Genomic DNA, 15483 nt, shown 5'->3' on the forward strand with positions numbered 1-15483 from the left:
GGATGCTTGTTCCACCCCACTGGATTAACCCTTTACTAGTAATAGAGAGAGAAAAGTTGAATGCTACTATACAATGAACTCCTATGAAAATTCCAGTGTTCATGGACCAGAAATATAACATTTCTGATCCTAACTCTTGAAAACCGTGTTTGAATTACAATTCAAGTACAATGCATTACATTTTTTAATGTTTGTGGGCACTTTGATGGTTATGCAATCACAGCTGTTGCTAATATTCATTATGCAAGGAGTGAGTTTTCATGACCTTGGCTGTTCATTTGTAATGTACAGATTTAATTCTACACCTGTTAATGGTATGCATTTGGCTGTTTAAAATGGATGTCTTTGTCATGCTGCATAATTGAATAACTCCAGAATCTGACTACATGTCTGAATCTAAAGACACAGTGTTGACAATTTGATTCTTACACACTTTTCAAGCTTGATTAACCATCTCTGTGCAAGAACTTGTCACTTATGTAACCACTTTATAGAAAAAAAATACAAAAATACAAAAGCTGAAATATGAAATTGTTTTAACATTTTTGTTTAGCTGCAATAATTTATGTAGCATATACAAATGCAAGTTGGGTAATTTGGGAAAGTACTGACTTTACTGATTACGTAATTGAAAAAGTGGTCACATTATTTATTTTAAGACATTATCTTAAAACGCTTTTTAAAGAAAAGTTTTTTTCCGCTCAAAAAACTCCATCTGTATTACCTACATTTCACCCATTGTCGAACCAAGTCCCAAACTCAGCAACACACGTTTTCCCTGACAATTACTTATTAGTGACTCTTCAGCAGAAATGCAGAGATGGACGTATTAACATGATTCATGTTTTAAATGCATTTTATAAAAATAATATTATTTCACAAATATGTGTAACCCAAGTAATGTACTAAAAAGTAATTAAATTACTTGAAAGTCAATAACTACAATCTGATTACAAGAATTTAAAATGTAATGCAATACACTTCTTATTGTACTAAAAAGTATTTAGATTACTCCCAACACTATCTACATATACTCCACACCATAGTTTTTGACAGTCTGGAGAGGCTTGGGATATCAAATTGTGGTGCCTTTTATTTTAATTATTACATGCTTAGTATAACACACAGTACATTTCAGATATTATTCATAGAAGGAAATGAAATATTTTTTTACAATAAAATGTTTTAATTCTGCCCCACTGAATAAGACATACAGACATATAAAAAAGCAATTACTAGGTGTCTACCATAATACTGTAAAGATAATGTACACTGTGTCCTATATTAGGTGGTGTATACCTACAGAAGAGGCCACTTTATGGCATGCTGTTTGTGTATTTAAGGCACTCATTACAACAAAGGAATCATACTGTTAGTGGAATTAAGTGGAAATTCAACAAGCTAACACGCACACAAACAACGTTTTTTTTTTTTTTTTTTCGCGCATACACACAAACCCTCTTGCTTCTGTAAGAATGCAACTACTCTACAGAGGCAATAGCGACTCTATTACTTTTCTGAAAGTTATTTTACGTAACAGGTATAAAGTAGTTGCTGGGTCCAGAGTAGTTGTACACCTGGAGATTTTCGTATATTTTCAACATCCTAAACATCAGGCTTTGGTTTCACATCACTCTCTCTGTACTCAGTCTTGATTCTGAGAGCTAAAATTGTTAGTTGATAGAACACAGTTAGCCTCAGTTCAGGTCCAATATGAATCTGATTTCTGCTCGTTCATTAATTATTATCTATTGAAAAACAGCATCAGAGTGGGACTGAGCACAGTTTAAGAGTTTCAGAATAAACTGCCTCTAGCAACTAACATAAAAAAAATCTCAAGTTTAGCTAACACATTTGTGCTGCAAAATTGTGCTAATCTATGAAGGAGCTGATCTATTCTAATTCAAGGATGTTCACAGAAGGCCTGCAGTGACATTGGTCATTGCAGAAAGAGCAAGTTTGTCAAGTAATATCATGGCAGGTTTGCCACCCTATTATGATATTAAAGCTTGACTGTGTAATTTTCTCAATGTTAAAATACTCTGTAAGAAAACATCTTTATATCGCAACTCTGTTTGGGAACACTAGTAGCGCAGAAATTACACAATTCAGCTTTAAAATTCAAAAGTATTGTTGCTCTGCCTTCTGAGCCACATTTCATCACTTTATGTCTCATTTGCTGTTTACAAAATTAATGTTGTTTGTCCTGTTTCAGGTCGAAACATAGGCCTACTCTATGCAAGTACTTGAACGCAGATGCTACAGTAACTACGCAAGCTCGATTTTGTGCGTCGTGGCGTTCCAAAATATGTCAAACCACAATTCATAACACAATTCAAATATGTATTGCATTCTCAGCATTGCCACAAGGGCGCTATAGCGGATATTAGTGTGAACTGTCCACTTCTACGATGAGTTTTCTCTTTCAATTTAATTGTTATATTAGAGCAAGAGTTTGACGAAAATATTGCTGAGCAAGTAAGGTAAAGTGAATATATTTATAGCAACTTACCAGATTATTAAAACTTTTAAAGGTAACTATCACCCACATGTTGGCAATGTGTTGGCAAAGCGCTTGCATCTGCGTATGTGTACTTGCATCAAGCATGTTTCTGCCCTTAGTATCATCTACATTCTAAAGCGAGAGGACAAAGCAGCAAAAGAGAAGAATAATAACATTAGCACCTTTACGAAAGGTCTCAAGACTATGACTGCCTTCACAATGATGAGAGTGAAAGAGAGAGAGAGAGAGAGAGAGGGCATGGCCAAGCCTCAGCTGCTGAATATATACCTTCTTACAGTAATAAAGGACATCTCTTGTTTTGAAGCTGTGATCAAACTAGCAGTTTGTATTCTCGGTGGATTTCTTAGTTATCTTTGGTTGTCAAACTCACTCCCTCCTCTTTCCCAATTCTCTCTTCTTCTATTGCTATTGTCTCAAACACAGATAACATATTACCACATATAACTGTAGACAGACAAATAAATGGTAAAAAGAATAATACAATAAAACAATAGTTAATAAAACAGAGAGCCCCCAAAACAAAGTGCTGAGGCCTATTCAGCCAATTTTGGAGTGATACAATAAAACAAATTACAGCACTTGAAGACATACAAATGAACGTACAAAATGGTGGAAAGCTAATTGTAAAATAGATATAAAAGTACACACGTAACATACTGTAATTCAAATCAAACAAAAATAGATGCAATAAGGATAGCAATGAAAGTAATAGGAAATAACCTAACTCTTCCAATAACACATTTAACATAATAGTTCGTAATCTCAGAAGTCTTGATTGTGATTACTAGGAGAGGAATTTCTTCCACATCTCTCTCCTCTCATCTCTTGTTTTAGACCTCTTTTGTGCTGGTCTTCATCTTCTCCACGGTTTCCTAATAGAGGGAAAAATGTTACAAGTCAGCCCATTTCTGCCCTGGGCTAACAAACTGACAGTACAAGATTGTATTTCACTCAGAAAATCAAAAAGCAGTAACCATTTTGTAATTTAACTGCCTATGAGGAAGGTCACTACCTGCAGTTTACAGCCCTGTAAAAAGTCAGTTGAAATATCAAGGCTACAAACTAAGGCTTAAGTAAACCTGTTTTGACTTGACATGGCCACACAATGAAACACTAGTTACAATGCCAGTCACACTATATTAAAAGCTATTATTATGCTTTACTTCATTTTACTTGATAGTTTTATAGTTTTGTAAGACTATAAAATATTCCTTTAATCAGCAAGCTCTTGCTTTTACTGAAGTCTGTACTGTCTATGTGCCTGCAATGTAATACTTAAGTTGGGATGTCCCGACACATATTAAAATAATTTTCATTTTTTTAATTGGTTGAGAACGAGATCTAGTACTGATACTTCCTTTTAGTACTCGCCAATACCAATAAATTTTTTTGTTTCGTTTTTTAACTCCATATCAACAGTTCAAAATGGTGACTTACTAAATTAATTCATTAAAATGTAATCAAATGAAAATTGAGCAATTAATTTTCAACATAATTTTGTATTATTTTGTATCAAATTTAGTGCTTTTATACAGAACTTCACAGCACAATCCAAAATAAAACATTGGAATTATTTTTGTCAAATAAAGTGCTGCAAAACAGAGCATCACAGATGTGAGATATTGCTTAAATATAATTACTAATCATTTATTTCTATTATTATTAGTAGTAGTTATATATTGAATATTACATGACATACAGTAGTGATCTATTTTTGACATACTTTTTTCATTTAAATTAAGCCTTTATTTTGGTGGAAGCTTTTATTTTGGAATCAAGCCCTTTCCGTTTCTCTGTGTTTGGATGGTACCTTCTCACCTTAAACCACAAAAGGCTGCAATTTAATTAAATACATATGTAGCGTGTATGTGCCTCACACTACAATGTCAATTAGCACTATATTCGCAGTTATCTGCTCAAACAGTGCATGCAATGCTCATGATGGTGTTTTCCGTGTATGGCCCAAGAATTTCAAAAAGGTATGCACACTTTGTGTCTTTATGTAGGCACAACACAAGCTCCACACAATCACAAGCACTCACATTTCAAGCGTGCAGCACATGCAAACTATATATTTATCTCATTAAATCACAAACTTTGCAGTTTAATAAATCACACTAGGACATAACGTGTATGAGCATGAGTAAAATTACATGAGCGCAGTATCAGACGTGATATCAGGACATCCCTAAATGAAAGGGATAAACACTAAATAAAAACACATTTGAAAGAATAGTGGCATGCTGGTTTGAGAAGGGCCATGTGTCCAATTTAACGGCTGTTTCAAAGCCTAATGGCCAGCGAGTCTATGATACCTTAAAATTCTGCCTGCGTAGCCAATGTTTTTTTACAGTAAATGTGAGACGTCAAGGATTCCATTATTATAATATTATAACTCTGAGCTCTAATGACATTAGTTTGATATGAAGAAAGCCGGTCAGATGACCTGATGCTTGTTGAGTTCAGCCACGCGACGTGTCCACTCCTCCTCTGTCATCTCCTGACCTCCATCAGTCTCAATAGCAGGGGTTTTCTCTGTGGAGAGCATCAATCATTTTACGATAATAGGGAATCAAAGTTTTTGTATTAAAAACATGATGATAACATGAGTTGGGTGATTTAATCTCACCATCACATGTCATGGCAGTGCAGACCCAGTTTCCACATGCGCAGACGCAACGGTTGCAGTCCACCTGTGTCTCGGCTCCGTCCTCATAGGTCTCGTCTTCCAGAGCACACTCTGTTATTATACACATACTGGGTTCATTACTACATTCACACAGAATATACAGTATGAATCATTGCCCACAACTATATTCATAATTGGCATACATGCATGGAGAAGCAACATTTTTACTGAAATCTGCTGTAATTGTCAATACAAGGGACCAGAAGGCTCTAAAATATTAAATAGTGATTACCAACTCTTCATTCCTCAAAAACTATGTTGTAAATAGCGTGAGCTGCCACAAGGCATGAATGCATTGCATGGCTGTGCCTGCATCCAAAATTTGTCTGTGTCCTAGATTCCCAAATACAAGACAGGAAATTACTGTTGTGGTATGTGGAATACTGTTTCTACTATCAAGGGGAAACAAATATGACTGCATAGATGAGTCTGAAGTTCTTGGAATTCTGGCCAGGATATTTGCTTTTGATTCTGTATATTATAACAAATGCTGCTTTGAAAGCTGTTATGTAGTATGTTAGTTAAGTATCCACAGAGTTTGCAAATGTTATATATCCCTCTCCAAATCTTTAACAACTTCTCCACCATGGCCACAAAGATCAACAGGTCCATGTTCTGGTTTACAATGCAGTGTAAATGCAGCTAGTTTTGAGGTCACATCAAGAGAAGAACAAAAGAAAATCAGTCCCCTCCCACTGAACTTTCACCCAGTTCTGCATGCAGAGGAAAGTTCTGTGGAAGAGTGGAAAATACTCTTTTGCCCTCTCTTTACACAGAACTACACTTCTGGGAAAACTGTGAACTAAAATTGTATATAAATATATGGAAGCAATATGCCAAAGCTAGAGCTTCTATTAATCCTTCAATGTTAAAAAGCACCATGGCTTTGTTTACACTGTGCATATATATATATATATATATATATATATAGTTTAATCCGATATTTTTGTCTGCAATGGGTCTGTCTTCAGAACAACATATTTTGTTAGGCTTAATGCTATGACGATACAGTTCAACCCTATGCTTCAGTAGTTCCCCCTTTTTGGATACTTTTCCCCATTTGCACTTTAATTCCCCCTTTTGAAAATGTTTTGTTGATTATTATTTGAAATAAACGCTGTGTCTTGTCTCATGCTCACCCTGCCACAGTAACATTACAGCATTGCATCCTGGATGTAAAACTTCTTTGATATGACTGTTCAGACTAAACCGATTCAGATACGCCAAAAACCTGAGTCACCATAAAGCCTACTGTACGTAATCTCCATGCTGGTGCCCATAGAAGCAAGAATATTGGGGGCTTACTCTTCTCAGGTGGGTTGAAGCCTGGTTTCAGGCAATTGAGGAACTCATCAAAGCTCAGTTTCCAGTCTGCATTCTCATCGGAGAGCTCAATAAGAGCATCCACACAAAGGCTCCTGAGAGAAACATGTAAGGATTATTTAAATATTTGATAATTTGTACATTCATCTCAAGAATTAGTTTTTTATTCTGAGGAAATCCAGAGTGGAATTTAAAAAACATGTTCTGTTTACATGCCAAATTATTTTTGGGTTGAATATACATTTGTTTTTTAAGTGGACTATCCTGCTAACCAGATAAGCAGGACAAATTTGTCCAGTGGAAAGTTTGCGTGTTATTATCAGTGTTTGTGGATGGATGATTTTCCCCTCTGGAGCATCCTGACAGATGGACACAACAAACAATCATAACCTCGACTGTGACAGAAACAGGAAAAGCTTCTGTGTGATTATTACATCATGTAACACACCTGCTATGAGCAAAACTAATGAAAACATAACAAGGACATATGTTTTCTTTTCTCTTATGATAAAACCTTTGGATTGTGTAGTCAAGTGGTTAAAGGAATAGTTACCCAACTACCCAACTGCGAAGTAGCTGCTTCTCAGCACATTGTTATCAGAATGACCTACACATGCTCAGGAGATCTTTAGCAAACCATCACGTACCGAGTAAATCCTGTTTCGCATGGTCAGCATTTTCAGCTTATCATGGAAATTAATGGAGACACAGGTGTGAAACCAGCAAATTGCAGGTACACCACATAGGAGTTTGTACAGATTCAGTTTGTGCGAATGAGTGTGATTGTGACTGCGTGTGTGTGTGTAACCTGAGCAGGAGGTTGTTCTCCTCTTCAGTGTAAGAGTTCATCTGAACAGCGGTCTCGTTGTGCCGAATGAACTTGAGCAGCTCAGCAGAATCCAACTGAGAGTCACCGTTATCATAATTCTGGGAAGGCAAAGGTAGAATAAGAGTATACTGAATAAATCTATATGTGTATATACTGTATATATACATGGAACATAACATTTTCAGTGTTTAAATCAAATATGAAAGACATACTAGTGCAATTTCACTAAACAGTTGCTTCATCTTTGCTTACAGTATTTCAGTACAAAAATGTGTTTATTAAACCACCTAAAATCTAGTTTAACCCGGTGCACACTGGAATAGATCTATGTCATCCATATTTAAATGAAGGCATTGTCCTTCTTTTAAGTGCAAGCAGGCTTAAACTTAAGCTTATTACCAATTGCACCTGGGACAATGAAAAGCAGACGGTAAATGTAATGTTATTTATTTAATAGAGAGGTTTGTATACATTTTCTAGTGACCATGGCAGCAGCAATTCTTAAAATTAAGGTCAAATGATAAAGAAGAGCATTATAACTGGACGTATTTCCAGACACGCAATGCGGTTTGCACACCAGGAGCATTTTAAAGAACAAGTTGAAGTGCCTGGATTGCAGTGGTGGAGTAATTCTGTATAGTCCTAGTAAAGTATGCCAGATTGTGGTAGTCTGCTGCATCTTCCAAAACCAAGCACACAGAACCAGCCTGCAAGATGTTTACTCAGTGAAGTTTATAGTTTTCAAGGGACTGTACAAGAATTCAATAAGCATGTTTTTATCTGCAAACAAATATGACAGAACTAATTGCGTCATTTATCTGCACATACTGACTACATTGTGTTTGCAACCAAGCCATATAAAGGAATAGTTCACCCTAAAATTACAGTTGCGAAACGTTGTTTCTCTATGACCATGTGATACACCATCTCCATGTTTACATCAGTGTCTCCCGCTGAACACGTTTACAAATGTGTCCTCCTGGGAATGCCGGGTGGGAAATGCTGTGACAGGGACAGCATAATGATGAGTAATTGATGAGAGAATTATAATTTTGTTGTGAACTATCCCTTTAAGTGACATGGTTGCTAAAACAATGCAGTCAGCATTTGCAGATAAATTATTAAATTTATTCTGTCATATTTCTTTGCAGATAAAAACTTGCTATTGATTTCTTGTACAGCCAACCCCCCCACCATCCTCACACACACTTCCATGAATATGTCAATTAGACAGCACTTTCAGTTGGGTTATCTTTTTTTTTCTTCTTCTTCTTTTTGGGGCTTTGTTGGTCAGCTACAGTGAAGAGAGTTGAAGGACATTTTGGGAATGGCATTGGGTGAGATCACAGACCAGACTCCGACCAGTGATGTTATCTTTTCTCTTTGCAGGTGTTGCAGTGAAGTTTGCTCAGAGTAAGATAATCTGATGACTGATATGTCTGATCATTCCAGTTATCTACTGAGTGTCTACAAATCTGTGCAGGGAGGTAAGCGACAGTGAGGCCAAAGACTTAGAGATGTGCTTCACCAGTGGTTCTCAGTTGGTTTTGATTTCAGATTTCCAGATTTCAAGGACATCAAGAAGCGACCCAACACAGTACTATAATGTTTATCATTCAAAAATACTTTATAGCTCTTGGGGCTCCTAAGGGCGACCCCCTAGTGTTACTACATCGACACAACTCCAGATGAGCGACAGATAGGGAAAGGACGTTTCATGTGTAGAAGTACTGTTCAAGATTGAGTCAAACTTCCTGGCTTTGTAGTCCACTACACCCAGCTTCCGTTCAATATGTATATTTACAGCAATGATTTCAAAGAATGAGGTTAAAACATACAGGATCTGAAAATTAATTGTTCTTGTAAAATGAAAGTGGCCAGGCCAATAAATGGATTTTGGTGAAGGCTGTACCGGCTTGTTCTTCATCTGTCTGAGCGTCACAGCTGTGCAAAAGGGGAAACACCACTAACATTGAACATACTGATCCATCAAAAGGACACTGCTTGAAATGCTGCTATGAAGTCATTTTAGTCATGTTTTAAATGCCTTAGGTGCTTGTCAGAAAAATGATAGGTCGCAATCCGAAGCAACTTTGAAGATCAACAGGAGAGCAGATATTTCCTGGTGGAGGATAATACAGACAAAGCCTTGAGGCTGAAGGGACTAAATCAAACTGATGATTTGATACCATAATAAAAGTCTGTCCTATCACTCAGAAATGACTAAGGCACCCTTAATGTAAAAAGAAGAAATGATGAATAAATGTCAGGGATGTTCAAATTACGTAGCCTGTGGGCCTAATGTGTGTTGAACAGGTAAAATGACCTAATGATACTTATTTTCAATTGGTTTTAAAATGTGTAGTAACCGACAGTTACATCTAAGTTTTAGACTTGTGCCAATGTGAATTTAACATTTACATGTTATTTATGCACAAATACAAAAATAAAAATACCTAAATGCTTCTAGCATATTAATTATATTCATATGCAAATACAAAATTTGTGTCCAAATAAGGATGTATGAGAAGATAAAACAAAAATCTATGAAAAAACTTTTTTGAAACACATTTCCCAAGTTCTTAGAAAGGAAATCTTTCTGTATTCATGCTGGTTTCATTCTATTTTGAGAAAGCATTTTAAAATTGTTAAACCTACTTTTTATTATTATTATTCCACTACAATTTTTTATTTTTTTTTGGATTGTCTTATAGCTCTGCTATCATCAGTGCACATCTGGCAAATGGCAAACTGTTTTGCAAAATTACGCGCTACTGTTTCCTAGTGAAATGTCCAGTGGGGGCGTCAAAAGCGAGTGAAGTGACTTTATAATCCGAAAAGGTTTTATTGAGTAAAACGTAGCTCCCTATCCTAACACTTTAGACTAAACCTAACCAATAGTATTCAAAAAGATATAAGAGACATGATCAAAACAGACAAACTTACCCTAAACCTACACCTAAACCTAACCGATAGCATTATAAAAGCAAATTCGACATGAAAAGCACATTTACTGAAGCAACCATGTCATTTCATTTAGCTTCTTTAATACTTTCGCTTCACTTTTGATTCAAGCGTCCTTGGCTGGGCTCAAACCTTGATCTCCTAGTCCAAAGTCCAAAACTATCAGGTGAGCTGAAGCAGAAGTTAATCACACTGGAATATGTGTGTAAATGTAGGTGGGTCTGTTATACAAACATTAACATTTTTCAAATGATGCTTTAGAGTAAAAGGGTTTAGATATCATAACATAGAAGTGCGTCAGTGAAAAATAAGTGTTTATAAAGTCATAAACAGCCAGAGTACTCTTGATTTGTTTGAAAGTGAATAAAAGTTGTTGTAGAGCATCTAGTGTTAATTTCATAGAAATTCGTAGAAAAAGGCACATAAAACTTAGTTTGCAAAAATGTAGACATAGTAATTTTCATTCTATGAGTCTAGGTTGCATTGATTGTCAATTCACAAAACTGCCTTTAGAGCATGCAGTGGAGGATGATTAGACTAGTTTAGACAAATGCGTAGTACATTAGTACATATTCCCAAGGAAAAGAACATTATTAAGTCAATTTCTGCATATACTACCCTTTGCAGACAAGAATGCATTCAATAAAAAATGTAATTACTAAACTACACAAATTCTTGTTGATTTAGTATTTGAAACCTGTGCACACACCTTGAAGTACTTGAGAAGGATATCAGTGAAGTTGGAACCCTTGGAGAACCAGCCATCTGAAACAACCTCTGTCTGCAACCAGTCGATCACACGTCTGCGCAGCTCATTACGATCAGCAACATAGCACACGACTTCATAGATCACAGAACACACACCACCAGACAAAATATACAAGTTATAATGAAGAAAGGAGTGACAGGGATAATATGGAACACACTGAAAAATATCTCAATAGATACTTTACTGGATGTTTCAAACCAGTGTCAGAATCAGCTTTATCCTCTCTATCCTCTGTAGAGGACATTGGGTTTTAGTGAATTTCTCTAAGATGATATATGCATTTTTTATATATCTTATAGAGGACATTCTGGTCTTTTTAGAGATACCAAATGTTTCAGGTTTGCCAATGACAACTTCCTCTAATTGATTTTTAAACATGCTATGCAACAATTCAGCAGATTTAATAGGAGGAGAAACAGTATTATTTTGTCAATCTTATTTATATTAGATGGATTATCAGATTATTTAATGTAAATAAACATCTCAGAAAAAAGTTAGTGAGTTTTAACATTTTGTTTCACGAGAAACACATACAGTACATTTAATATCTTTGATGGCCTCTTTAATGGAAATTAGGACTTGCATATGCATGTAGTACATTATGCATGTTTTTTGTTTTGTTTTTTACAGGTGAATAGGGTAAAAAAGATAACAATACCTCCAGGAAATCTGAGAATTTCTAAGAAATTTTGCCAAGTTATTACACTGATTATTACATTTTTTTTTAGTATGCTAATATGCCACAATAATATATGTTAATTTAAAACATTTGACAATATGAATAAGGGTCAGACACAAACTTTACATCAAACAAACAAATCATTCAGTAATATGTTTCATAACATAGTTAAGAACAAATGTGCAAAGTTTGGTTACTGTAAAATATATTTAGTAGAATTGAAAATCTCTATGACAAAATACTGAACAATACTCCTTTAGATTATACGCCAATTAAATGCATGTACTGCTAATTAATATGTTTACTGGTGTGCATAAAACACAAAATATATATAAAAACAACAACTTGATGAATTGATGATTGGCAAACTGTCCTGTTTATCTACAGTATCCTTAATTTCAGGACATACAATACATACATTACATATTAATAAATATTAATATGCATTATATATATATATATATATATATATATATATATATATATATATTACAATTAGTTTTCATTCCTACAAATGGACAAAAATACATAAATAAATAAACTTGAATTTTTTTATTTATTAATAAACTTCTTGCTGGGTCTCAGGATGTTAAGCATGCAATATTTTCTACAGTAAAAGTTGTAATGACTAAGCAATTCCACTTTCACCGTGTTAAAGAAGATATGTCTCTTTTCTATGACCTCATAATATGTTGGTAATTAATGCGAATCTGTGCAGCAGGCAGATAAGTAGAGTTATCAGAGAGCCCTCCTGCTTGGCTCTCTACCAACTGTCATAATCCAACTCACCTGGACTTGCTGCAGCCTTCTCCAGTTTCTTCTCTATAAGAAACAGAGATAAGACTGTAAGTGAAGTGCTGTTTTACAGGTGAACACGCTGCATATGATTATAGCTGCAGCTTCCATTGGTTATTAGAGCACCTCTATGCATCAAATATAGACATCAGGTGATCATGTCAGCCCATAAGTAGCATGATTAAATGACTATTTATGATCTTTCATTATTCAAAATATCAATATATGGGGTCAAAATAACCTGATATTTGACTGATAACTTGATTTGACTGTATGATCAACGTCCAGTCCTCCAACACACTAAGCTGAGATGATAATAAGTCTAACAGATCAAAGTTACAGAAGTTGGTCTACTGATGAGTAGAGTGGTAAGAACTTGAGCTTTATACGTCTCGGTGACAGACAAAAGGCCTGTATGTGTTTTTTCTTGTTTAAGCAAAAATCTTAAGGGGTTTACATTTAATGGTGCACTTAGTCATTTATCCTCTAAATAAATTAATTGTAATTTTGCAATATATTTAGTAAATCATGAGCACTCACATTAAAATGAAGACTCCAGTCAAATCAGTCACCTTATATAAGCAGTTTTATTCTACATGGAGGGGGTCCGCTCATGGGTGGTGCCATGTTAAAATCACATGACCAGCCGAACACTACTCGCTTAATCTCAGTAACCGTCCTGTTATTTGACACTTTCACTCATTGATTAAAATAATCATGGCTGACTGTGAATAGTAAATTTCTACAATGGCATCTGAAACTGAAAACAATAGATTTTAAATTATGCTGCATCCAAGCCACTAGGTGTCAGTGTAATTCCAAGATGACACAAAGACAAAAGTTACAGAGAAGAAAGAAAAAATAGGAGTAGGGCAAACAAGTCTTATTATCTGACATCATTTTAAATACACTTATCCTGCTATCAGGATACAAAACAATACGGATTAAGAAAATTATTAAATATATTGACTTTGTTGGGTGGCTCCTTAGTCATAAGCTAGCAATCAAAATATTGCGTCTCTCTTTTTTCTCCCATTGTCCAGCAGAAGCGTGTGATGAAGCTTATCCTCTTTTCTTACTGTAAGCAGCAGTTAGCCACAAGATCTAAGTCCTTGAACTGTAAACCATGGTAAATACTGCTTTTGTCTAAATTAAAACACCAGTCTAAGGGTTTGTTTCCTTATGTCCTTTATTCCTTGAAATGAACATGGAGTGCTCCCAAAACATATTTTGCCAATTTGGACACTTACATCACATTTACAAATGTATCCATTTCATTGCATTAGAAAGAAAATATCAAACCATGTGGCATCTGCACACGAATTATGCAGAGTTTTTTTTCCTCGTGGATGTATTACATTTGCATAATTTAAAACCCAACAAAATGATTAAATTTTTTTACTTGAAAAGTGCATTTGATATTATAAATGCCACTTGGTTTAGTATTTTGTTCTGTAATGCAAACCACTCATACATTTTTAATTAAAATAGTTTTTGGGGCCACTGTACAAATATCCACAGGGAATAGTAACCTACAGTATATAGACACTTTTATACCAGCCTCCACTTGTCAATCCTACAGTTATTAAATTCAGCCTATTTCTGTTCTCCTGCATGTTCATCTCCACACACACACACACACACACACACACACACACACACACACACACACACACACACACACACACACACACACACACACACACACACACACGTTTGGTTTCCATGTTTTATGGGGACTTTCCATAGACATAATGGTTTTTATACTGTACAAACTTTATATTCTATCCCCTAAACCTAAACCTACCCCTAAACCTAACCCTCACAGAAAACTTTCTGCATTTTTACCTTTTCAAAAAACATAATTTAGTATGATTTATAAGCTGTTTTCCTCATGGGGACCGACAAAATGTCCCCACAAGGTCAAAGATTTCGGGTTTTACTATCCTTATGGGGACATTTGGTCCCCACAAAGTGATAAATGCACGCTCACACACACACACACACACACACACACACACACACACACACACACACACACACACACACACACACACACACACACACCTTTGCAGTGTCCATCATGTGCCACTTGGATCTTGAGTCCAGTAAGGCAGGCATCACGGTGCAGTTCACAGTGGTTCCGGTAAGTCTTTCCATTATTGCCACACACTGAGCGCTTATGGGTCTTGCATTTCTGCAAGCGAGAGCATGATATAACATTATACAGTACCTCACTACATTTGTCACATGACCTCATAACATAATTCAGAGAGTGCCATCTAGTTATCAATATGCTCCTGCCACCAGTTTCCCTGACAACTAGCGGTTCTCCTTGAAAACTAGAGCAAGTACAGATTTAGAACAGGTACTTTTAATCAACGTTTGTGTACTAAATTACTTAATATTAAGTAGTCTGATCAAATAATGAGTCAAAAAACTGTTTTTACAGTCACAAACAAAGCTATAGTGTCTAAATTCATAATCCTGAGGGTTAATGTTCCTATCCTGCCTTTGGTTTGAAGTTGACAAAAAGCCTTTAATAAAATTAAAGCATGGCTGGGTGGCACAAAATGGCGAATGTTTGTGAGCTAAATGTGTTTAGGTCAGCTAATCAGGGCTTTGAAGTGTATATAATCTCCTGAGCTCAGTAGGAGACACACAAAATGGTCTATACATCATGAGAGTTGTCCCCAATCTTACATACACTATAGTTATTGTATAAATATACTTTTTTCAGAACAGTGTTATAAACAATTTTGACTTACAATGGAAGTTTACTAATCCTAAGATTAACATTAAAGGTGTCGGTATCCCAGGCCAAACTAATATTTGCCACTTATGATGGTGTAAAACTTTAGGAAAGTGAAGAAAGTTACAACAAACATTTTTGTGTAGTTCCGAGCCTGTG

At 35.5% G+C, this 15483-nt stretch overlaps 1 protein-coding gene across 2 annotated transcripts in view; it reads right to left on the reverse strand.

Moving 5' to 3' along the window:
* Window positions 1–1073: 1073 nt before the first annotated feature.
* fstl1b (follistatin-like 1b) overlaps window positions 1074–15483 on the reverse strand; it is a 56576-nt gene continuing 42166 nt past the window's right edge. For both annotated transcript variants that reach the window (XM_052143239.1, XM_052143238.1), the window contains exons 4-11: window positions 14640–14769; window positions 12567–12599; window positions 11039–11169; window positions 7345–7463; window positions 6519–6631; window positions 5154–5264; window positions 4971–5059; window positions 1074–3396 (exon numbers count right to left, since the gene is read on the reverse strand). In XM_052143239.1, the coding sequence (XP_051999199.1) occupies window positions 3355–3396; window positions 4971–5059; window positions 5154–5264; window positions 6519–6631; window positions 7345–7463; window positions 11039–11169; window positions 12567–12599; window positions 14640–14769 (768 nt within the window). In that variant the 3' untranslated portion in view covers window positions 1074–3354. The remainder of the gene's footprint in view (window positions 3397–4970; window positions 5060–5153; window positions 5265–6518; window positions 6632–7344; window positions 7464–11038; window positions 11170–12566; window positions 12600–14639; window positions 14770–15483) is intronic.

Source organism: Xyrauchen texanus, chromosome 14, assembly GCF_025860055.1.
Source record: "Xyrauchen texanus isolate HMW12.3.18 chromosome 14, RBS_HiC_50CHRs, whole genome shotgun sequence".
NCBI classification, from domain to species: Eukaryota; Metazoa; Chordata; class Actinopteri; order Cypriniformes; family Catostomidae; genus Xyrauchen; species Xyrauchen texanus.